The sequence below is a fragment of the Camelus bactrianus genome, chromosome 12, assembly GCF_048773025.1.
Source record: "Camelus bactrianus isolate YW-2024 breed Bactrian camel chromosome 12, ASM4877302v1, whole genome shotgun sequence".
Classification (NCBI taxonomy): domain Eukaryota; kingdom Metazoa; phylum Chordata; class Mammalia; order Artiodactyla; family Camelidae; genus Camelus; species Camelus bactrianus.
The window spans coordinates 46,015,566-46,041,821 of NC_133550.1; the positions used below are offsets into that span (position 1 = coordinate 46,015,566).

The 26,256-nt window shown below is 36.4% G+C and overlaps 1 protein-coding gene across 2 annotated transcripts; it reads left to right on the forward strand.

Annotated features, from left to right (window-relative positions):
* The first annotated feature begins 2,558 nt into the window (after positions 1-2,558).
* On the forward strand, positions 2,559-26,256 carry RASSF9 (Ras association domain family member 9). Of its 2 annotated transcripts, XM_010958798.3 has the most exons (3): positions 2,559-3,206; positions 3,444-3,755; positions 21,407-26,256. In XM_010958798.3, the coding sequence occupies exons 2-3, from the start codon at positions 3,709-3,711 to the stop codon at positions 22,665-22,667; spliced, it is 1,308 nt and encodes a 435-aa protein (XP_010957100.1). In that variant the 5' UTR covers positions 2,559-3,206; positions 3,444-3,708; the 3' UTR covers positions 22,668-26,256. The 2 variants fall into 2 exon arrangements, with proteins under 2 accessions (XP_010957100.1, XP_074231423.1); XM_074375322.1 differs by having other exon boundaries at positions 2,559-3,755.

Consider the following 26,256-nt stretch of genomic DNA (forward strand, 5'->3'; position numbering starts at 1 on the left):
TCACAGATCAAATAATCTTCATTTGATTGAGGAGAACATTCATTCATTCTTCTATTATCAAGTATAATGTACACTCTTTCATGTTGAATTTTCATGTTAATTTAAATACGTAAGGAGATATACCTTTTCTATCTACTTTGGCTGAGTTTTGTACTTACAGATGAGTGAAAGGACATTCTAACTACTATCAAAACACATTTCACATATTTTGTCTTTTAAGAAAGGTAGGGATTGTGTAGAGAAGTAATTAACCATCTTTCTTCTATGAAGACTTCCTCTTGATTCAGGAAAGGACTGATGCAGGTTCAGAGTTTTTCAAAGCATAATTTCAAAAACCTGAAATGTATGAATTTCAGACAGATAGTGGGAAAGTATCAAAGATTGATTTTAATGAGGAATTCAGCTGAATTATAACACTGGTCCAAAAGAGGATAGGAAAGATTGCTATATATAGTTAGTGAATTAAAGAAAGAATGCTGACATAAAATTTAGATATAAATTTGGTTGGTGTTCTACAAGGCAATAAAGCTATAACTTTTTGAGTTATCTTTCTATTAGATAAAAATTATTGTATGGCTCCTAAACAAAACAAAAATCATTTGCAACTTTCCTTTATTTATTTATTTTTTTACAACTTTACATCTAATTTCACAAGAGTCTTGGCCTAATCAGTTGTAAATAGTTATGTTTAAAAAAAATGCATTCTTCCAGAAGACTGGATAACCTTTGCGAAGAACTATTAGACAATGCTCCATTATATCATTGAAAAGACATGCAGTAATTAGTTTGCCTTTTTCTCAAGTTGAGATAAATTTTTATATGACTCTCTACCCTGTGGGGGAGGGGGGAAGCTAGTATCTTGCCTAATACTATGTGTCAATATTTCACTTAGTTCTCAAATGAGCACCAATAAGCACAATAAGCATAAGCCTTTTTATGAAACTCTGATTATTTCCTTATGAAAAATTATTATGAGAGCAAACTTGGATAAAAGAGTTTAAATATTTTGAAGGTTATTGACTTACATAGCCAAGTTCATTTCTATAAGGGATATGCCAACTGGTACTTCTCATGTCGAGTAGAACACTCTGACCATGACCCTATAGAGTTGAGCATCACCATTTTAAAAGTCAGGCAATTTAGCAGATGCAAAGTAAAATCTCATTTCAATTTACCCGTACGATAACTGTTTACTAGTGAAGCTGAGTTTTTGAAACACGGTCTTGTTATTTTCTTTTCAATTTGTTATTTATTTATTTTTCTATTTAGGTATTAGTGCCCATGTTTTTGATTCCTTTCAGCTTTTAATAGCTGAGGGACATTAACCCTTTGTGTTTAATTCTTACACATCAAAGAGCTTGTCATAAAAAGTATTAATAGAATATTTTATGTGAGGAATAATAACATCCTAAATGAGATGAATATGTGCTAACTTGAAGCACAACAAAAGATTATGCTCATAAAAAATGTAATGTTTCCTCTTGTTCCATTAACACTACTTTATTAAAAAATGCTTCATATGAAAACTACGTATAAAAGTAATGTTAATAAGGGCGGAGAACCGAAACTGCAGGATACAGGGATATTTGTAAATGCAAAATTCTTTGCAAACTGAATGTAGTCATTATGTTAATAAGCAAAGAGTGTAGCTTTAGGGGATTCTATTTTGAATAATTTAGAATAACTGGGCAATCTTCCATAATAGTTTGAATTATTTTTTGTGATGTGCTTGTAAAATAAAACCAAGAACTAAAACTAAAATATACTCAAGACTGTTATTTCTGTTGCATGTAAAGTGTGTATGTATGTATGTGATACAAATTTACATACACATATATACACACATATACATATATGTAAGTATATAAACATATAAAATGAAATATGTCATTAGTACTTACCACTTTCAGTATTTTAAAGTATTTCTCTGGTAACACAACCACAGATCCATTTAAAAGATGACTATTTTTTAAAAAATTATCCTATCTTCCAGAAATAGAAAAAACGTAACTGATTAGAGAATTGGCTATTGTAATGTTTTCCAATTTATAACAATTTGGGATATATATGGTTTATATGTAATAGTTATGCACAACTACAAACAAGAAACAACAAATTTGAAATAATGTTATACAAAAATACATATATGTATACATACGTGTAGAACTGTGAATATACAATATACAGGACTGGAAAAAATTAGGATTGTTAAGTGTTGGAAAAATGACTTCTTCTGGCTGTGTAGAATCCTGCATAAAACAGTGTACATAAAAAATTACAGAAATCTTTGAGATTACTTTTTTGCTTTTGTTGGGTGGGAGGGTGCTCCCAAAGAAAGTGTGAGTCTTTCACGTTCTTTGCTAAGGTCCGGAGATCCACTAGCCTAAGGTGTTATTTGGAGCGAACCCACAGTCCTTTGATTTCTTTTCCTCCCCTCCCTCCCTCTGCCGCGTAAGCCAAACATGAGAAGCTTGGCGGGGTAGGGGCAAGAGGGCGAGCAGGCGGGAGGGGAGAGGGGCTGGAGGTGGGGGACGAAATCCTGGAAAAAACGTCCTGGGAAAATTCTGCCGGCCTCGCCCCGGGGCAGCGCTTTCCCACGGCGTGGGAGCCCCGCCCGCGCTGCGCCCGGCCGCCCGCACCCGAGTCCCTTCTCCCAGCTCTGCCCCGGCTGCCCCGCTCCCGGGTTCGAGCTCCCGTGGGACCAGATGATGTTCGCCCGCCCCTCGAACTTCACTGAACACTTCGAGTTCCAGAAAGTCCTCCAGGGGCGTCCTCTTCCACTTTACTAGTCGAGGGGCGAGAGCAAGCAGTTGGCTCTTTCTTCAAACTCCCGGGGCCCAAAAGGCCCAAAGGTGGGGCGAAGTCGGGACCCAAGACCTGGCTGGTTCCGATGCCAATGCTATGATCATTCGGCCCTGGAGCCCTTTGGTCCTTCGGGCCCTCCAACTTTTTGAAGACGAACTTAAAAGAGTGGAGGGATGGAGTTCGGGCAGACCTCTTAGGATCATAAACTCGGGGGCTCAGATCCCCTGGTGGCCTGTGAGTCCACCGTGATCTGGCCTCCAGCTTCGCTCCTCGACGTATTTTACAGCACGGACACCCCGGGCAGGGGATTTTTCTATCGAATCGGTAGGCAAAGAATTCTTGGCCCTCACTCCTGCCTGCCACGGTCAGATTACGTTTCACAGGCTGGAGCCAGCTGGGAGGTGGGTGTATTTACTTTTAAACTTTTCTGTGCGTTCACTTCACCTTGTGTGGTTGTGTGTGGAGAGCGGGGGAGGGGGAGTTTCCAAATAGAGTGAAAGTCCCATTCCGCGGGTATCACCATGCCTGCGGGGCTGGCAGTTCTTAAAGTTTAGCAAGTCTGCAAATAACTGTAGAACACAATAGCGTCCCCCTCCCTTCCTCTCTCTCCCTCTCTTTTTTCCTTTTCCTGCCTCCAGACGCCCTCTCGGAGGCTGAAGCTGGGCAGGTCTCCAAAGGTGCAGCAGCCACAACAATCCCGCAGTTCAAAGTTAAGCAGCAGTTGCACAACGTCTAGCAACTCTCCTAGACGGCTACTAACGAGCTGAAAGCCAGGAACATCTGAGGAGGTGAAGAGGAAGCTTCCAGTTCTCCTCCCTTCACCCCAGAAAGCCAGACATCCCCACCACCCACTCCCAGATAACTCTGAGATACGGTCCTGTCTGTTCGCTTGCCCGGCGGACCATGGCTCCCTTTGGAAGAAACTTGCTGAAGACTCGGCATAAAAACAGGTAAAGTCCCGCGTGTGTGTACTCGGGGGCTCCTGTGTGAAGTATGTGTTTTGTTGCAGTTAGATGCTGATGAAAACTGCCCTTGGGGGGAAACCAAGTCCTCCCTTGGGAGTTAGGTCTTGTATTTATACTCAGCTGGTGAGGATATTGTCCCAGCAAGGATGATGGCTGTGGCCAGTTCAAGGATCTCTGAAAATAAAACACGACTATTTTGACCCTCCCCCCTCTTTGGCCAGTTCTGGTTCCGCAACTAGCATCACCCAAATCTTTTCTTTGTATTGCCTTGCCTATTTGAGAGTAGTGGGATGGCAAGTTTTATCTTGCTTCAGACAGAGTTTTAGTATGTTATAGGAAGAGTTAAAATGTTGATGAAGCTATAACTAGAATTCATTAACCACTAATTAGAACGAAAAATACAATTGCTGATACAATCCGGAAACAATGCTGGCTCCCCTTAGAGTGGGGCATTCCTGAAACCTGGGAAGTTCCCAAAGTGAAAATAGTCTGTAGAGAAACTTTTTGTGAACTCGTTCTTTCCAAAATCTTTGAGAACTTCAGGTGGTTTTAGGCACTAAAGAAGTATTCAAACAGCTGTCCTCTTTAATCCTTACTATTACTATTTTACTTTGATTTGCTATTTCAAGCCTGCAGTGCCCATAGTGTAAATAAATGTATTACATACACACACACATACACACATACACTTTTTTCTTGAGCTGGTATGTCTGTTTCAGTTCCATTAAACATTTTATTAACTCAAATGTTACATTTTTTGCCTAAAAAAAGTGAGGATCATTTTAGATATGGGCTTTACTCTTTCAATATATTTATTTCGGCATAAGGGCTTTTCCACAGCTCTTCTCTCAGTCATGCCTGTTTGTACTTGTTGTAATTTACTTAGTGTAAATTTAAAAGCACGCAATTACATGGTAGGAAATGATACAATTATTTTAAAGTGTCTGCATGATGATATAGAGGGGTACAACTTGAAAGTAAATCTCCAGACTTTATTTTGTGCATGAATGTCTGCTGGAAAATTCTGTTATTACCTCATTCCAAATGTATTTGTGATTTAGTTGACTAAGTTATCTTAAGAAACTAAAACACCAATAATCAATACTATCAAACTTCCATTTTATTTGCTAGTAATTTGACGGTATCACAAATATAGTATTTCTGATAGTGAAATTATCTGTATATTAAAATAAAGAAATGTCTGGGTATTCTTTAAAATACATAGTGATGATTATCAAAAATAGGTTGGTATTTCAGTGGTGTTGATGCATTAAAAATATTTCAAAGAAAATTCTTACTGCTTTTTAATTGATTATTCAGTGGCATTAATTTGAAGTATGTTTGTTTAAATGCTGTCAAAATATGTAAAAAATTACTTTGGGAAAGTTTATGGTACGATACAGCACTTTACGTTTTTGGCATGCTGATCTTTCTGAATACTACCCCACTAATTCAGGGTTTTTGTGTATTTGTGTGCATGTGTTTTAATTAATTGAAAAATTCTGTCATTGGTTTGCCAAATGACAGTGCAGTTAAACTGCATGCACCCCTGTGAATTTCCCTCAGGGAGGCACATGTCCACTTTTGTTACCTCAATTGGCCACTGCAACTTCTACTCTATTCATAAAACTAGTTTTCATTCAAAGAGGTGAGTATACAAACATTTTTAATATGCATTATCTGTGCAAAATTATGAAAAAGTGGAAGGAAATAATAAAAGGTGGGGAGTTTAATAGTATTTCAAGTTTCTCTGAGAAAATGGAATGGTGTTCCCGAAGGTGATGCTTTAATATGAGCGAGTGTTTTGGCGAAAGTGTTAATAGTGAGGTTATGCATAAGTTGCTATAAAAACTGAGTGCTTGCCTTTAAAGATTTGTATTTTTCCAGTCTTTAAGAAACACTTAAACCACAGAGGTATCTGGGGACACAAAAATACGGGTATTTCAAACTAAGCAATAAACAAGCCACATGAAGTGTTGAAATAAAATTAATGCATATTTATTTTGTCAGGGTTTAGTATTGCTATAGATGAGATCTTTTTGTTTTGTCTGTTTTCTTTTTTTACCTTCTCAAAGGTGAAACTACAGGTGAAACTTAGTTACATGATTAAGTTTATCCATTTCATTTCCTGGGTTCTATAATGATTTAAATAATCCTCCTCCAAAATATACAAACCAAATAACTTTCCTTAAATGACAAGTGATTCATCCTTTGATGGAAAATGTGACTGATGATAAAACAGTTATCTGATAACAGCCAATGCATTCCTCAAAAATATAGTAAAACATTCCTTGTAGAGTGTAAAGGAAGAATTTCAGCAATGTATATGTGTACCTTGTGATATAAAATTTAATACAGCTATAAGAACTGCTTGAGCCTAATTGCATCTTTGTCAGTAGTTTAAAAAAAAATGAAGATTGTTAGAGGGAATATGAGAATTTTGAGATCTTAAAATTTTGAGAAAGTTTGTTTATTGAACTTTTTTGCATCCTATTCTCTTTTCATTTTTGTTCACTCTTAGGACAATATTTAATCACCCCAAACTGAACCCCCTAAGATAGTTCTGTTAAATAATCTCGTAATGCATGAACCTTTGAGAGTTTTAGAGACAAATGGAAGGCAAATGAAACTTCAAAGTATGAGGCATAAAAACTTTTAGAAAACACAAATTGTCAAGCTTGAAGAGGGCATGGCCATAGCTGTCCAGTCGCCATTGCGTTCATGCCCAGGACAGTGGGACAGTGCCTGGCATGTGACGAACCTAAATAATACAGTTGTTTATATAATTTCATAAACTAAAGTTATAATCATTATTTTATTCTCCATTCATCATCTAATGTAAGCTGGTATTATATAAAAGTGAGTGTAAAGAATTGGTTGATATTTGATATAATCCGAAACCCAAGGAGATAGACAAATAATTATACGTATTTGGACACCAAGCTAATCCTACCCTACCAGAAAATCTTTTCTAAGTTTTAAGAAGCATTCAATTGAAAAATTTGGAAAATGGTCTTCAGGAAATTTGAGGATAATACATGGTCCCAAAGTGATTTTATTTGAACATACTAACATTTTATGCTTTTCATTTCTAACTTTCATGTAAATAAAAGAAATAGAGCCAAACTAAAACTCTTTATGCTTACAATCAGATTAAATTGTTAAGTTTTCTAATTATAGTAACATTTAATAGGAAGAGTACAGTGTTCAGAGACCTTTTGGTCTCAGAAGATTGTTTACTTTGGTTCCCTAATGACAATATTCTGTGACTGAATCCCAATTTTTTGTTCACTTGAAGAATAAAAATGTTGGGGAGTTTAGATATTTTCCTTTAAATAAACTATTCAAGTTTCTGAAAATGTTTTCTAAAAGTCACGAGGTGACTGCTTGTTTCTCATAGAAAATACAAAGAAACAAATAATTAAGCATGAATTCACTTGATATTCATTATGGATATTCAATACTTGGATTTAGATTATTAACATAATCAAGTACTCATATAAATTCCATCTGTGAATGTGATTATATTACGTCTTATTTTCAAGATATTGGTTGTTTTAAAAGCCAATGCTTCTAAATAGCCGTCATCAACCTTTAAAAAGTTCAGAAAAGTGGAATCTCATTATAAAGCTTTTTGGGATAGTTGGTTGTAGGTTATGACTGTGCTTTAATTAATAAAATTTGGTGGTAAAGAATCAGTTGGACCTTTTCCTACACTTTACTAGAAGCAAAAATTTGCTATAGTAAAGCCGTACGTATCTCATGTTTGTCAGAAATAAACAATTAGAATAGTTCTTTCAGGTGATTCACTGAAAATTAACAATGACTATAAAAGGAACTAATTTAGTTAATAAGACCTTTATAATTACTCTTAGGTGATTTCAGTCAGCTTCTGGCTTTCCTTTGGCTTTCCCTCTACCTACATCACAGGTGGTAGCATTGTCACAAGATCAACTTGAGATTAAAAATCTCCCAAAATGTATTTGTAATAAAGTTCTTAGAAGTAAATAATGCAAACAATACAATTCTATTGTTTTATAGTTGACACATAAAATTTGTATTAAAATTTGCTTGTGAATCAGTTAGAACGGACTTCACCACGTTTTTTTTTCAACCAGGTGCTTTCTCTTGCTCCCATAAGTACTTCATGCCAGGAACACTTCATCAGAAGGAAGAATTAAGTTTTGCGGTTAGGGTAAAAGTTGCTGGCAAGATGGATGTTTTGTCTTTGTAATTAGAGGTATGGTTATTTATGAATTCTGCAGAACAGGAAGTTATCACGCACTGTTTTGTCTAACCTCCAGTAAATATTTGAAATATCCCCAAAATCAGATTGAGAAATGCCAGATATTTGAGTATATACATCTTCATGGTTTCCAGGTGTTCCTGAAAGAGATTTCCCTTGATGACACCTGGTAACGTAAGTAGTTGTTACTTGGCAGCCAGACAGCCCATTAGGAACAATGACTGGAATGCTCTATGCCTGGCAAAAATAGCCCGGGAGCAGTGGCAGCGGTGTAATCGAGCCCTAGGTTAAATCTTGAATTACTACTCTAACAACTGTATGCCAACCTGAAAGTCACCACCTAAGATGTTTTATTAGGTACTGTACTGTATCAATTCATGAAACATGTCAAGGTGAAGATCTTAAACCTTTTGAAAAAAAGTTTTAAAAAGTTTGTTGCCAGTTAACAATTTTCGTTACAGAACCTCTATTTAGCTGGACTGTCTAACTTAGAAAGTTTTGCTGATGTTTGACTGGTATGTAGTTCAGGAGATCTGTTAACAGCTCTAAGCAATTGACGAAAGTGTAGCTCTCTTCTTTTGATTTTAGTTCTAAAAATGGAAGGAAGTTGGAGTAGGATATTACCTCTTCCAGGTGTACGTAGATAGCAGTCCTGGACAAGGAATCTCTTTGTCTCTAGCATACTGGCTTTCTAAAATGAGGCAGCCTGTTTTCTGTACCATGTCCATGGGAGAGGACACATCCTTCTGTGTTCTGATGTTCTTTAATGTATATTTACATCAGAAGTTTTTAAAGACATCCCTTTGGCAAGGCACACACAACACATACAACATTGATTTCTTAAGAGTCAGTTATTTGTATTTCTTCTTTTTAGTAGATTGTGACTTAATTCTTGTAGTGCCTTTTGTAATACTACACCTTCTGGAGAGAGTTTGCATTTTTGTTGATTGTAATTTAAAGCAATTGCTAATGTGAACGGTCACCCAAAGGCAAAGTAATTACTTTTATATGAATGGAATAGAGTCTTGGGGAGATGTTTCGCTCTGGCAGCAAGATATTTCAAGAAAAAGAATGATCAGTGGGTAGTAAATATGCTGATAAACAAGGCAGATTATTCTCAAAGGTTTACATCTGCAGGCTAGAATGCCCTCTGCTTTTATAAGTAAAGTGACTTAAGATATCTATAAAAAATTCTCATTGCGTACAGGCTCAGTGAGAGCAGAGACCTTGCTGTGCTTACTTTGTTCTTTTCTAGATAACCAGTTGAGGAGGTGCTCAATAAATATTTGTTGTTTGAATAAAATGAATTCAAAAATGAATTCAAGTGCTGTACACCGGAAACTGACACAACACTGTAAACTGACTATACTTCAATAAAAATATATATTTAAAAAAATGAATTCAACATATACTCTCCAAATATAGCTGGTCCCCATACAGTACTTGAATCAGTACAGTCGTGTTGAATGGATTTGAGGGTAATTTGAATGAATCCATAAATTACAGGTTGACCTCTCACCATCCTTACTTTCAAATGGTTAAGGGCCATGTCTGAGAAATGGATGCAAAAGAGACTTTACTGGGCTCCACCTTGTTTTCTGGTAGAAAACAAACCAAGGAGCAGGCAACTCATTTCTCTCCAGGAACGCTCTTGCTTCCTTCCGTGCTCCCCGAATGCAGCCGCGTGTGATCTGAGTGAGGTTTGGTGGATGACGGTAGACGGCCGCTGTAGACCCCACTGCTGAATGTGCGACATTTCTTCCTCCTTTTGCGATAAAAGGCATTTGCAATCGGGAAATAATTTGTTTTCTCCTTTGAAAGGAAGATTTATGCTCTTTTTGTGTAAGATAATCACAGTTTGTGAGACAAAGGGAAAAATGCTAGAAATAGGCAGAAAATTCTCTTGGTTAACAACTCCAGCTCTTTAGTGACATAGCCTTTGGGCCATATCTCAGACATGCCCTTACTGGTTTTGTACCCTGCGGCAAATACCTCCTCTTTGTAATACAACAACAACAATAACAACAACATGCAAAGGCAAAGTTAAGTTTGACAAGTGAAGGGGTTGCTCTTTAAATAAAAGAATACACAATTATGAATAAAAATGTTGCTAAGGTCACTCTGGGGCCTTGGGATGTGACTGTGCAAGTGAGGTAGCCCTTATGCTTGAGCTTCGTTGGGTTCAGGGTAAATCCACCTCTGCTAACACTGCCTGTAACAGTTACTATGTGCCAAGCACCAATTTACAGAACACTTACAATCATGCTGTGAAGAAGGTCCTACTGTTTCCCCCATTTCACATGTGAGCCAATTATGACACCGAGCAGTACAACAATTAGTAAGTGGCAGAGACAAAATTCAAATCCATGCTCTTAACCATCACTCGGTATGACCTATTTAAATTTTCTCATCTTTAAAATGGAGTTATTCCTAAACCATCAAGTACATGGATTAAGTCTGACTCTATCTAAAAGACTTAGCACAGTGCTAGGACATTGTAAAAGTTCAATAAATGCTCATTCCTTGTTCAGGCCTGTTGGATTAAATATGAAGTATATCTAAGTTTTTGATCCCTCAGCGTGATATTTTGGGCTTTGAAATCTCAACCCTGACTCACTAGAACTTCTGTATCACCACTGATCTTCCCTAGATACAAAGAGGTACATCATAAATTACTGAACATAATTAGAAATGAGTCTATAAATGTCATACAAAACTTTCTCTGGATCTTGATGAAATATTTCAATTCTGACAGCTTTTACATTTAATCCTCACACCTCATCTGAGCCAAATTTAGGAGACTATTCATGATTTTGCAATGCATAGAACAGCATAGTTTAAGAGACATTTCCTTATGTGTCTCTGTGGAGTTTTGATAAAAACAAAGGATACATAGTTTAAATATTTTAGTGTGATCTCTGTCTAATTAATATGAGATTGAATGGCATACTTAAGGTCCCTTTCGTGTCTAAGCTTCTGAGATTTTAAAATACCCTCTTCAGTGTAGAATTTAATTCCTGTGTTCTGCCCCCCCCCTTTTTTTTTTACCTTTTCTAGGAAACTTTAAAAAGTAGAATTACAAGAAGAATTTTTTTTTAATAATTTCATTTTACCTAAGCATGATGCATTGCCACGTAACCTCCACCATGAAAGGTAGCATTATGGTAAAAGTCAAATGTGTTTATTTCCAATTATAAGAAGATGTGATTAGTTTATATATTATAACGTCTAAGAATTATTGAATGTTCACTGTTTGCTAGAACACAATTTTAAGTTTAGTGCTACAAATATATGAATGTATGAGTTGCTGTCTTTTAATTTTATTTCTTTAGGACTGGTAAACTCTGCATTTTGTGTATTGTACCAAACACACAAGGACACAACCTCATTCCCAAGGGAAACTTAACTGAGAACACAGCACTGTAGTTAAATATCTTATGCATGAACTTTAAAAAAAAAAACCAAACTCATCCATGGGAAAACTTCTTTGACAGAGTAAATAAAATCACAATCTTTATAAGACAATTAAGAAAACGAGAGTATAATCTCTTGGAGTTGAGGAAGGCTGTTCCTCTGTGGAGAAGCTGCTCTCTAGATGTTTTTGATGGACTGTAAGTATAAGTATGTAAGGGGGAAGTAAACGGAGATAAAGGAGAATAAAAGGCACATCGTCATAACTAGATAGCGTTTCCAAAACTCCCACAGTTAGGTGACAGGCTTGGACAAGAAAAGGGAACACAATGGGCTGTACACAAAGATGTAGGAGGGGGCTGAATCACACAAAGGATGACTCAGGATAATTAAAAGAGAAGAATTCAGGAAGCAGGCAGAAATATGGTCAGTTTGATGAGGCTCCATAATCTTGCTTGGGTTGGTAGCAAACAGTGTCTTACAATTGAGGAAGTATATTTTAAAATGTTAAGGATGTATTTACATAACGGTGTTAGACTTCACAGTTGACTGCTATTTGTTTTTAAGAATCATATCAAACTAGTCAGTTTATCAGTACATAAAATCGAGCTATTCTGCTATTTTGTGGGTCTTGTAAATTTTTATTCCATTAATGCAGATAGTGGTCCAATTTCAGCAAATTTTTATTCTCACAAATTGTGGTATATAATTGGTAGGAATTCAGTGTCTGAGGTATATTGAGATTTTGCACAGTGTATGCCTGTTCTCAACCAATGACCAAGACGTTTTGTAGCCGCCTCAAATACCACTGACTACTCTAAGGCTCCTCATTTACTCTGACCTTTTCAGTCCTTCTGCAATTCCCTGCAGTTATGATTAACCAGGGGGTACTTAAGATCTAGCAGCAGCACATTAGTTTGGGGACACCATAGTTTTCTAGAGTAGAACCTTAAGATACCTACTTTTAGCTCTAATTACATTTGTCTGGAAGCTATGAGAGATGCTATTGAAAAACCATGAATATTTCCATGGGGTAGACATATAGTAACTACAATCTCATATGAAGAAAAGAGTTGTACACAATTAGAAAAAGCAATTATGAAGTTATATTGGAACTTTGAGATTCCATTTTTTTAATAGTGCACAAAGTTAGGCATTTTACATCAGTGGACCACAGAGTATTAGCTTTAATGTCTTGATTGCTTGTTCTTTTACTCTAGAAGAGAAAGTCAAAGAATTTTTTCCCTAGAATCATAATAATTGGCATGTGACTCAGAGTAAGTTATTCCTTTAAAACGATCATTTTTAGTGGCTCTACTTTTAGTTAGCAGAACTTAACATAATCACAATTTAGATAATTCAGTCAAATGGCAACGTATGCTACATAACTCTTTGCACAGTCAGAGTATACTATAGTATTGCTTTCTTACCTACCTTAGCATCTAAAAAAGGATTCATAAACTACCCCCACTCTATCAGATTGGGCATTTGCTTGTATGCATTTCCCTTGCTGGGACTCAAGATAATAGTTATCTTTAAAAATTCAGAAATATCCAGCTAATCCCACATTTTGAAGGGCATTATGAAAGATTAAAGATGAATTTAACCATACTTTTAAAGAACTTTTGATTAGTAGACACATAGAGATATATAAATAATTAAAATACAAGGCAGGCATTGTAAAGTATCATAATAAAATCCAAATATTCAACAAAAAAATGTTTTATTTGGCTGATAATGTGTGTGACGTGTTATTCTAGGTGCTGGGGTTAAAACCGTGAGAAAGTCCATCAAGATCTCTACTCTCATTGAGCTTACAGTGCAGTGGTGGACAGACAGATAATAAGCAAACAGTCAATGACCAAGAAATTTCAGGTAGAGGTTACTGTTAGAAGAGTCAGTGTAGAGGCAGGATTTATAGGAATTCAAAATTGAGCAGATGCGGGCCGGAGAAAGTATCAGGATGGAAAAAAGAATCATTGATAACGACAGTGTGGGGTCTGAGTAAATAGGAATACAGTGTGTCTTCAGAAAGAACAGAAAAAATGGCAGGGATAATTTTGGGGAGGGAAGAGCATCAGGGTGAAGAGTGAAAACTCCAAGGTGTCATTTGAGTGTTGCCAAATCTCTCACCTCCCAACACCTGGTGTTTGGACACACTGCACCGTGAAAGCAACCTTTCATCCAACCTACTCTCATCCCTCCTGACGTCCATATGGGACTGATTAGTATGGAACGGACTGCACCTGGAGTGGGACTTTAAAGGCAAAACACACTGGTTCCCCAGCCAGGGCCTTCAAGCTGACTAATCCTATATTAAACCCACTCAATCTCCACCAGGCGATTCACAGCCTGTTAGTGATCCTTCAGTCTTTGCCTTTGGTTGAAATTACTTCAAGACGTGGCCATCACTTCCATGGGGTTATACATTTCTTTTGTTTAAAGACATTATTTTCACTTAAAAAAAAATCCCCTAGAGAATCATACTCAGAATCATTATGTAGATACTGGAGGTCAGAGAAAGTTTTAGTATTTAAATCAACAAAATCCTAATTTTTGGTGCAAGTAAGAGGTTGGCAAACTTTTGCGTAAAGGCCACATAATAAATATTTAGTTTATCTGGGCTATAATGTCAGTGTCTCAACCACTCAGCTCTGTCAGTGTCCTGTGGAAAGAGACATAGGCAATACATAATTAAATTAGCGTGACTGTATTTCAACAAAATGTTTTTTACAAAAATAGGTGGTGGGATAGTTGTAACTGCCAGGCCCTGGTTGACTGAAAAATTTCCTTTATTTATCTCCTTCCAACCCCTTTCCACCTCTCATGCTTCAAATAATAAAAGAAACATTTACCATCTACTATCTCAGGCAACTTAGGCTTCAAGGATGAGAGTCAGTCCAGGACCTGACTGGCAAACTAGCAAAAAAGAAAGAAAACGCTGTTCCTCAGTGCACACTGGATTCTGTAGATGCATCAGGAATGGGTATCCATTTCTATCTGGGGTGATGAGAGCAGGGTTTTTCAGAGAAGGTAAGGGAATTTTCCTAGAGGAAGCAACATTTGAAGCAGTGTAGGGGCTAGTCAGATGAGGAAAGGGGGAAAAAATGTGTTTCAGGCCAAGGAAGTAGGTTATGGAAAAGCCCAGAGTGAAAAATAGAATCATGACAGATACAGTGCAGTCCAGTCTAGCAATTCATAGTGTGATAGATGTGACTGTGACAGCCAGGGACCCTCAAACTAGGTCTGTCAGAGATCAGCACGACGTTAGGAATAGCTAACTCAAGGTGCGTGTTAAAGAGGGCTTGGCTATGGGTTGGAGCAATCAGATCATGGAAGGAATTCTAGGAATAGGCACGAGAGAAGTAAGAATAGAAGAGAGAGTGAGAGAAAAAGAGACAGAGACAGGAGAGGGATGAAGAGAGGAAGGAAGAGATGTAAAGAAATTGAAGATGAAGGACTTGGAAACCATTTAAAGATTTTAATCAAGGAAGGTACATGACTAGACTTTCCGTTTAAAAAGGGCAGCCTGGCAATATTATAGAGCACAAATGTAAAAGTGGGCAGGAGATTATAATAATATGACATGTCATGACTTACTATCATAATTTACTGTAAAGCTGAAAGTTGTCTGAACTGTAGTAGTGGTGATAGAGCTGAGGCTCACATATTTGAGACATTTTGGAGAAAGACTAAAACAGACATGGTGACTGGTAGTTAAAGGGGGATGAGATAGAGAAAAGAATCTAGGAAGACTCCCAGTTTTCAAGCTTGAGACAAAGGGTGGGGAGATGTGATAACATTCAGTAAGATGGGAAATCAAGAGATGGAATAGTTTGAGATTGGAGAAGATGGTGAATGAGTTTTGACGGGTCAAATTTGAAGTGCCTGTGGGTACTATAAATACCAAGTAAACATGTCAAAATGGAAGTTGGGAATATTGGTTTAGAACTCAAGGGAAACATAAGTAGATCTGGGAACTATCATCATACAACTGGCTGATAAAATTGAGGTTAGTATTAAAGTCACCCAGAAGATGTGTACAGTGAGACAAGAAATGAGTCACAGAAAGCTGGTGATGCCTATTTTATCAGTTATCATTACTGATAATAAAATATCCTAGAAATTAGTGGCTGAAAACAACAATTTTATTATTTGTCATGATCCTGTGGGTAAACTAGGGTGGTTCTTCTGGCCTTTGCCTGGGTTTGCTCACGAGCAGTGGGTTGGTTGAGGGTTGGGTTCCAATGGCACAGCTGAGATGGCTCAGTCTGTCTCTCTCCCAGTGGTCTTTCCTCTCAGGCTTTTTCTTCCGACAACTGTCTCAGGACAGCACTCTAGGAGGAAGAAGGCAGAAGCTTGAAGACTTCTTGACGCATGGACTCCAGACCTTGCACACATCGTTTTTATCAAATTCTATTGGCCATCCTTAGTCCCAAGGTCTATTTCAGGAAAAAGAAATAGACTCTGTCTCTTGATAGGAGGCACTACAAAGAATGTGTGGTCACCCCTGAATGATACCTACATTTACTGAATATGCAGAGGAAGCAAGGCCCTTGCAGGAACTGAGAAGGAGAAGCTAGAAAGATAAAGGAAGAACCATGGAGCGTGAAATCAAGAAGTTAAGGAATGGATTGCTGCACGAATGGGAGGGAAAGGTCGCAATGCATGTCACAAAGAGGTCAAGTCAGATCAGTTCCAAAAATGGCTATTGGATTTGGTAGGAGATCTCTGATAAATCTAAGAAGAAATATGTCTGTTAGGGGTGTGTGGGGGTGGAAGTCATTTTCTGGTGGTGGTTGTTACTGGAAATTGATGAACTAGAGAAAGTGACTGTGGATTATTACCATTGGCATTTGTGAAGGAAGGATAGTTGAGGTATGTGGTCAAATGATGGTAGTTAGAATGTGACCTGATAGTAGGAAGGACCAGAGGTAAAGGCAGAAGATAAAAAGAGTTTAAGCAGTGATAAATTATGAAGCAAAGTCCTAGAGGAGGTGAGGAGGTGGAGGCAGTGAAATTCAGAGCACATTAAAGAGAGAAAAACTTTGGGAGGGTAAATTCGCACAAGGTACTCTCGTTAGAGATGACCGGTGTTTTTCTCTTATCAATGATGTTTCCAAATATCACCTTTTCCTTAACAAAATGGCATGATAGTCCCTGATGTATCCTTGTTTCCACAAGTTACTAATGTGTTGTTGCTCTCTAGGTAATTGATTTGTGACTAAAGTGAAGAGCTGATTATTATCTTTTTTTTAATTTTTAATTTTATTTTAGAAAGACAAACAGGGTTTTATTTATAATATCTAAAGGGACAGAGCCTTCTGAATCCCAGATATCAAAGGGCAGTACAAAAGGAGAAACTAACAGCAATAGGAACCATATCCTGTAAGCATCTTTCTGCTTTACTTAAGATCTCTGTTGCTCAAAACCCTACCAAAATGAAACTGTTGTGGAAACAAATACCATGAATTCAAAATGATTCAGGAAAGTCTGATTTTTTATATTAATCTTTATGCAGTAAGAGTACATGGGAGAGGGAAATAGACATTACTAAATCCCCAATCTCTTTTTTTTTTTTTTTGAGCTGATTATCTTAGATGGAACTTCCAATTGGAAGTCTCAATTTACTACATTTTATTATACAGGATGTTCAGAAAATGGAAATCAGGGATACAGTGTGTCAAACACAGAAATGAGCATCTTGTGTTTGCAGCTATCCTACTGGATAATTCAAATTCTTACATATTTCTAGTGCCATTCAAATATGCTGGCATATCTCAGAATACATTTAGAGAAGGAAGAGTAGGTGGCTGCAGGCAGATAGAAGCTGAAAATCACCATCATTATGAAATATCTTCCCCTAAGAAGGCAAAACGAACTATGGACCTAGCTGTCAAAAGGAAAACAAATGTTAGTAGTTGACATAACTACTGCTATCATTCGACTAAATATGCAGGCGAGGTAACTCTTCTCTAATAAATATGTGTGGTTGTTATGAAATATTTCTTTACAAAGAAAAAAAATCAATAAGGAAACTTAAGGTATTTGCCAGGCACAGGTAACACTGGGAAGTAAGCTCTAGAATTTCCAATGAGATTAGATATTTTCTCAGCATTTCATCTGGTAAATACTACATGTTAAATATTTACATTTTGGGTATAATCAATTTCCGGGTTCTGAACTATGAGCTTAGTTTACTTAACTCCCGCTAGTCTGCAGTACACATTCCTTTCACATTCCCTTCCCGTTTCTGTGTTTATGGGAATTAAGTACAATATTATTGCTACCCTGCAGTTAAGGAATGCCTAGGGTTTTTCTTATCCTGCATGACTGGCTAATGTTACTTCCTAGAAAATTAAATTGGCATTAGTAGAACATAAAACGAGAGATTTTTTTCTGCATATGTAGGTCTAGGTATGTATAAAATTTTTGATTTTCAAGGTATTTTACTTTCTGACTGCCCCAGTTTTTCATAGAATGATGAGTTTTCTGAAGGACTGCAATTTTAAAAATTTTGATAAAATGTGACTAGTTTGTGTTTAGTAAAAACTATTTGATCACACTGTTTTCATGCTTCATCTGTCAAAACAGGGATCCAAATTTTCACAGGGACCCAAGGAAAGACTTGTATTCTTTATGGCTGATAGGCCCTGTGGCGATCTCCTCCTGAGATCACAGCACTGTGATCTCAAAGATGTTACATCAGAGGGTATCTGCCACGTGCTGAGTGAAATAACCAGAGTTAGCTTATGGGCCAGAGGGCTTCTTCACCATTTGCCTGCTTCATTAATTCTAAATTTGCTTGAACTTTGTGTAGGTGTGTTTACTTTATAGAAAGAATCAAAATTGTCATTTAATATTGTTTTTTTAATTGTATGTATAGTGTAGGGGAATAAAAAGTTTTCCTTGACCCACTTAAGGTCCCTGCTTGGGTCTGAAAATTAAACTGACCAAGACACACGTTGTAACTGACTATACATCAGTAACATACATACATACATACCAAGACAAATTAACAGGAGAAAGGCATTCAAGTTTATTTAATATAAGCTTTACATGAGATAGGAGCCTTCCCAAGGAAATGGAGACCCAAAGAAATGGCTAAACCTGAGTCTTTTTATGCTAGGTTTGATGAAGCATGGACAGTCATGGAGACAGAGATGGAAGTCACCCTTGACTATAGATAGGTCAAGGAATATCAAGTATTACAGTGAAAGGTACAGAGGATTAGAAAAAAAAAAGATTAGTCAAAATGGAAAGTGACTGTTAGTCATAGTTAAGACGAAATCATAAATTTAAAACTTCAAGTATTGATCTCACTATAACTTTTTTGCAAATCTTTATAAATAATCTTGTTAATGTTTCAGAGGGAAAAAAGAAAGCATTAGATAAAAATGAGTACTGTAGCATAATGAATTCTTTTTTTATTTTCCTCTGTCTATATAAATGATTTTCAAACATGTTTTGTGATTATAAACTATGTTAAAATAAACGGAATTGCGCTAAGCCACAAAACAGACTATTTCCATGAGAACCTTAGGATGTGTTGAACATTACCAAATTTAATAGAGTATTAAAATATGTGTATAATTTTTAAGACTGTGTGCATGAAAAATGTCATAAATATACATACTTCTAGATGTAGTATAATATATAGTTAGAATGTATAGTAAAATATATCGAATAGAGTTTCAAATTACTTTTAATTCAGTTTCCAATGAGTAAAACAGTTAAAGATAATTGTGTAAAGCAGTTATATATTGGTGGGAGTCACAGTTTAGATACCAAGAGCATTTTCTCTTATGAACCATTCTTGAAATAAACTAGTTCGAATCTAGTCAAAACACAACCAAAATCTTATTCAGTTCTTCAATACACATTTCAGTGTAAAATTTCATAAGCTTTATTGATTTTTGTGTGTTTTAATCATGAGCAGAATTTGAGATACCCTATGTAACATCATGCAAGACATTTTAAAACGTTATATTTATTCATTGTTTTTGTCTCCTAAAATGGATAATTTAAATAATCTTGCTATATAATGCCATGACCTGATTAAATTCTGGCCTATAAAAATTCCCTATCTACTTGCAAATTGTATGCATGAACATTTATCAAATTAACTTGAAATTTCAAATTTAAACTGGTGTGAATTAAGTGTGTGTGTGGTAGTTACTTTATTCTTACAAATGTAATCTTTTGGAGTAAATGTTTTTACTCTATAATGTAACATGGAAGTTACGAATTTTGAGTCCTATAAATCCAAGCAGTTCCCAATTTATACCCAGTTGAACTATAAATAATCTGTACTTGCAAACAGATACGGCATTCCTATATAGCCTCTTATCTCAGTGTCCACCTGTTGTTACTTTCTCCAGGTAACCTTTCTCCAAGCAACCTCCATCCATGTTGACCTTACCATCTGCCATGAATCTCTTTGTCTCTGCTTCTTCGGTATTACAGAATCAGATACATGGGACTCTCTCAATACTTGCCTTTATACTGGATGTTCAAATAAAAGAATGATAGAGTTGAAGGAACCCAATTTATACCAGTTGGACTATGAGGCTACTAATAAAGGCATTAATTTTCTCATATGTAATGTGGAAATAATAACATCTCTCTTGATTGTACATAGTGACTATCAGGGTTATGTCAGCCCACATGAGCTTGAAAACTAGCAGATCTCCAGGGGAAGCCATATATGTAAGAACTCGTTCCTACGAAACAAAGAGAATCCCAATTGGAGTAGGGATCACAGAAGTACTGGGAAATTGTTGTGTGTGTCATTATTATTATTCTAGGATACAGAAGGAGTCATCCCTACATCCAGACTTCTTCACGATGCAGTATCGGGCTGAAGGAGACAGCAGTAAAGGCTTTTATGTATGTGAGAGTTTTGTCAGCTAAGGGAGATACCAGGCCAGACAGAAATCCTTTATTACTGCATCAAAGCAGGAACAAGATTAATAAAAAAGGCACAAAAGAGAACACGTTTCCACATCATTTCTCCATAGCTGGCCGTTGGAAAAGTCGAGTGCATGGGGCACTGTGGTTCTATTACTATCAAAGGCTAATTTATGTGACAAAGTTCCTCTTTAAAAAGTAGTTTATGATTCTTTTCCAACTTAATGCACACGCCTAAACCGTCAAACTTGTAAACTTGTTTTTATAGTGTAATGGATAGAAACACAGTCTGGAGCCAGCTTTCTTGCTCAAGCTGACTCCTTGCCTCACCACAAACTGGGTGACTATGTCTCTATTCAAATGTCACCTTCTTGGAGAAGTCTCTCAGAGGCAGTCTAAATAAAGCAGACCGTTCCTTCTTCCAGCTCATTCTCTATCCCTTCATCCAGTTTGATTTTCTTCCTAACATTTACCACTATCTGATATTATATTAATTATGCATGCATGTCTGCGTCCTTATCTCTTTTGCTTATTGCTGTATCTTTAACATCTTCAGACATGTCTGGCCCATGGTTGGCATACAATAAATATTTGTTGAATGAAAGAATCACTAAGTGCAATAATGGACTATTTTCAACCCTCTGACCTTAATATCCTCCTGTCATTCGTACTTATGCATCTGTGGTTCTTCCCTAGTCCTAAGGATCAAACAAAAATAGTCCTGTTCTATCTCTTTTTGATCTCTACTTAGATTATTGTCTTAACGCTGGCAGTTCTAACTGTAGTTGTATTGTGGCTGACTTCTAAAGATAAATTAAAATTGCCTCTGTTGTCTTTGGTGACAACTTGCTCTTTCCGAAGCCCACCAGGAATTACAAAGGAAATTAAGATATTTTTCATGGTTTTCATTTTTTTCCCTTGCCCTAAAACCACTGATTCTTAAGTAGTTTCAACCTCAAAACGCATCTCTCACTAAGGATAAAATCTAGAATGGGTATTAAAGTTAAACCATCTTTCTGAGTTTACACAGGTGATGACAGAAATATAATGTGCTCCGTTTTTCTTTCAGATCTCCAACTAAAGACATGGATTCAGAAGAGAAGGAAATTGTGGTTTGGGTTTGCCAAGAAGAGAAGATTGTCTGTGGGCTAACCAAACGCACCACCTCTGCTGACGTCATCCAGGCTTTGCTCGAGGAACACGAGACCACGTTTGGAGAGAAACGATTTCTTCTGGGGAAGCCCAGTGATTACTGCATCATAGAAAAGTGGAGAGGCTCTGAGCGGGTTCTTCCTCCACTAACTAGAATCCTGAAGCTTTGGAAAGCGTGGGGAGATGAGCAGCCTAATATGCAGTTTGTTTTGGTGAAAACAGATGCTTTTCTGCCAGTTCCCTTGTGGCGGACAGCTGAAGCTAAATTAGTGCAAAACACAGAAAAGCCTTGGGAGCTCAGCCCAGCAAATTACATGAAGACGTTGCCACCAGATAAGCAAAAAAGGATCGTTAGAAAAACTTTTCGGAAACTGGCTAAAATTAAGCAGGACACAGTTTCCCATGATCGAGATAGTATGGAGACATTAGTTCATCTGATTATTTCCCAGGATCATACAATTCATCAGCAGGTCAAGAGGATGAGAGAGCTGGATCTGGAAATTGAAAAGTGTGAAGCTAAGTTCCACCGTGACCGGGTAGAAAATGATGGAGAAAATTATGTCCAGGATGCATATTTAATGCCCAGCTTCAGTGAAGTTGAGCAAAAGCTAGACCTGCAGTATGATGAAAACCAGATTCTGGAAGACCTGAGTGAAAGTGATGGAATGGTACAGCTGGAGGAACGACTGACCTATTACAGGAAGCTCATTGATAAGCTCTCCACCGAAATAGAAGAAGAGGTGAAAAGTGTTTGCACTGAGATAAATGAAGATGCAGAAGGGGCGGCTGCAAGTGAACTTGAAGGCCCTAATTTAGAAAGCGTTAAGTGTGATTTGGAGAACAGCATGAAAGCTGGTTTGAAAATCCACTCTCACTTGAGTGGCATCCAGAAAGAGATTAGATACAGTGACTCACTGCTTCAGATGAAAGCTAAGGAATATGAGCTCCTGGCCAAGGAGTTCAGCTCACTTCATATTAGCGAGAAAGATGAGTGCCAGCTAAAGGAAAACCGAGGGAAGGAATCTGAGGTCCCCACCAGCAGTGGGGAGGCTTCTCCTTTTACTCAACGATTATTTAACATGTATACAAATGACACAGACTCGGACACTGGTATCAGCTCTAACCACAGTCAGGACTCAGAAACAGCTGTAGGAGATGTGGTGCTGTTGTCAACATAATTTGAAAGGCTTCTTTCTGACCTACTTTAATGTCGTTCGTGTTTGTTTAATTTAATAGGAAACTTTATTTCAAATATTATACTCGGAAAAAAACGTAAAGCATATTAAAGTATTCAGTAGTTAATAAAAACTAGAGAAATTTGTAAGTTTCGTTTTGAGTTAAGACTTCCAACGTGACCTAATTATTACAAGTTCAAACAATGAACTGTTTATTAGGAGTTCGGCACAAATAGCTTGCAGGTGTACAACAGAGAAATAGTTTGATGGGAATTATAATCGCCCATAGCTTCTATGAGAAATGATTTGTGCAAACTTCAAACTAATTCTTAATATTAGACAATTGATATATTGAAACTCTACACGTGAACAAATAAAATTAAAATGTGCTGTAATATATTTTTGACTGTATCATTGGAATTTTACAATCTGTAAAGTACATGACAGCTATTATATTGTAACTGTTATTAATTCCGATCTTGGTTCTTTTCACTGATACTTAGAATGTATACCATCTCTGTTACCTGCGGAACTCCTCTACCTGTTTAGGCCTAGGTGACAGGAGGTAGAAAAGGTTGCTCTTGGGACATGCACAAGTGGATCAGACAGGGTTACAGATGAAGAAGGGGGTGCAGCATGAAACAGCAACTTTTCTAACGAAGCCTAAAATTATTTAGAGATGTGCATGTGTTTTCTCTATCTGCCATTCGAAGCTTTGGATCAAACCAGCAGTCTGTGCAGGTTCATTCTTTGAGTGAGATGATAGTGTGGGTTACAGAGAAAAATCACTGGGTCATCGTCCTGTGTAATTATGCCCTATTCACAAAAGTTGAAGGGATGCAACTTGGGGTCCTTTGTGTGGGTATAAAATAGAGTTCGACGTGCCATAAGTATGAGCATTTTGTCTCTGAACAAATGGAGAACTAATATGGTCAAAACTCTTTTGTTCTGCTATGCTGTAATTTAGATTGTCTTTGTAGTACTTTGTTTAAGATGCAAACTGAAATAAAAAAGTGCTGGCTCGACCTGCTACCCAATCTTCGAGCACGATAGTAAATATCCAACAAATTGAACAGACTATTTAGATCCCATCTGAACTGACAGTCATTACAGTGCCAGATGGGGCTCGGTTTCAATTTTGTTGTTTTTAGGAAGTTTCTGTCTCCCTCCTTCTCTTTCTTCTCTCCTTTCCCTTCTTTGCTTCTTGCCAGCGAACCCATGGTATAATCATACTGAAAACAATTTAATTGTTTTATTCTACTGTTAAATGAATACACTTGCCGCTAATTTTTTTCTTTAGCTGACACATTTCCTATATGTCAGTGCACATGTAAGTAGAAATATTATTTTACTTAGTTTTCACATGTGGGTATCAGTTAAGATTCCCAGTATTTCTCATTTCTTCCCTTTTACTCTTATGTTTACGGCAGTGCATGTTTTAACTCAGTTTCTTAATCTGTTTTTAAATTTCTCCATTCCCCCAGACTTTTCACCAATCTTTGGGAAGATATTTAGAATTGTCTTAATACTTCACTTTTGGGAAGCATCTAATGTTGCCATTTTTCATACCAAGATATTGCTGAAGGCCTTATTTGAAGTTGGAAGTTAAGAAAAGTAGGAATTTCTACTCCAGGGAAAGTACAGTGATAGAGAGTAAATAATAATGCTATGATGGGTTTAGTTAAAAAGAAATAACAGGGCAATTGAATAATCGCCTGAGAAAGGGAAGTTTATTTGCCTAATATCCCATTAAATCACTCAGCAATATGGTAAGCAATTGACATATTTATTGTTCACTGCTGGGGATTAAATTCAGAAGATCATCATCAATGATAAGCCATTTGTGATGTTTTTCTAAAATGAATGTAATCTCTTTGGATTACTCTTTAGTGAGAAAATAATGAAAAGAACATTGTTATCTGCTATGTAAATTGATCAATTATCCGAATTCAAAAGAAGTTCTGATAAGAAACAGAACTAGACAGATCATTTCACTTTAAAAACTGAATTAATGTGTGCTTTTATGTAGTTAAGCACAGCGATGCATTCTAAGGGCCAATTCTCCTATATTTTTACAGTAAATGATGTTAAAAATTTATCAGAAAGATGATTGAGTTCGAAGTTCACATGAGGAGATTTCTGTGTGTTCTCTACTTATCCAAATGTATTTGTGCTTTTGATTCATTGCAATATTAAATCAAAAGTTAACCATGATGAATCTCTAATTTAGAGTAATATATTAATACAAATAAAAATACTAAAATACGATGCCCTCATCTCTGAATACTGAGCTATTCTTTAATCAAATTGTGAGAATTTATATTATAAATTCAAAACTTAATGTTTTAATTACTTGTAGAAGCTTTATAATAAAATGTTTATAAATTGAGTAACCTCACAGGTTAACTATGAAATTGCTCTATGCAGCTAGAAAGTAGCAAGCCACACACAGGTGACTTTTCTTTCTTCCTGTAACAAGACTTAGATTTTTCACAGACTGTGCCTTGTTCATCCTCCCACGTGAAATGTCTGCTTTTGCTTTGATCTGCTATAACCTGAAATCCCACCCATTTCAGGCTTTTTAACATGTTACCTCTTTCTATGAAACATGTATCGTTCGATACAATGAGTTGTAATGTCTTATCTCTGAACCCACAAATATTTTAGGTGTATTTCTCAGAGAGGAGAATTTATATCCTGGCTTAGCTTATTTTTATTTACATGCTTATCTAAATCCCCTCCCTCAATGTATTATTGCTTATCTTATTACTTTGTCTTCTATCTTGTTAACCTTACTCCCTCCAATCACCCTCTTTGTCCCTACTCAATTTTTTTAGTTGAATTGCTAAATTTTAGAAGATTGTAATCTGTTAAAAAAAAATGATTTTCAAACACGGTAAATGATGCTTGTGCATTTTATACATAAATATGCACTTTAGCAGACTTAAAACATTCATAGCAACTCTACTTATAAATTCTTTGGGGGAAGCACTAAATCTTCCTGTTATTATGAAAAAAATTTAATGTGGTTTCAATTTTCTGTTTTATTTTTAATTCATAGAGTCACTGATTTAAGGCAATGGAAATATTGTACCTTTTGAAGCCCCTCAGTGGCTAAATTATGGTATTTTCCTCTGCATCCCTTGTATGTTAGAGAAAAAATCGGTTTTCTAAAGTTGGATTTTTAGTGGTAGACACACAAAATACTTCGGAATATCCTAAATCAAATCTTTATTTTGCCTTCTCTTTTTAATTAAAAATATAAATAAATGGCCTCCATTAGTGTGTAGAAGCTATTCTAATCCATTAAAATTTTATTTTTCTATTTATTTAAACATCTGCTGAACAGGAGAAAATATATTTCTGTAGCTACATTTTATAATTTTTCAAAGCAGGATTATTGTTTTATTTAAAATGTATTTTTCTAGTGACAAAAGGAATACCTTTTAATCTGGAATAGATTTCTTTGAAACATTAGGCTATTTCTTTTCATGCTACCTAATTGGTTTCATAACCTGATGTGACAAACATAAAGTATGTCTAATTTCTTCAAGTGTAACTAATCCAGAATAATAAAAGGAATAGTGGTGTA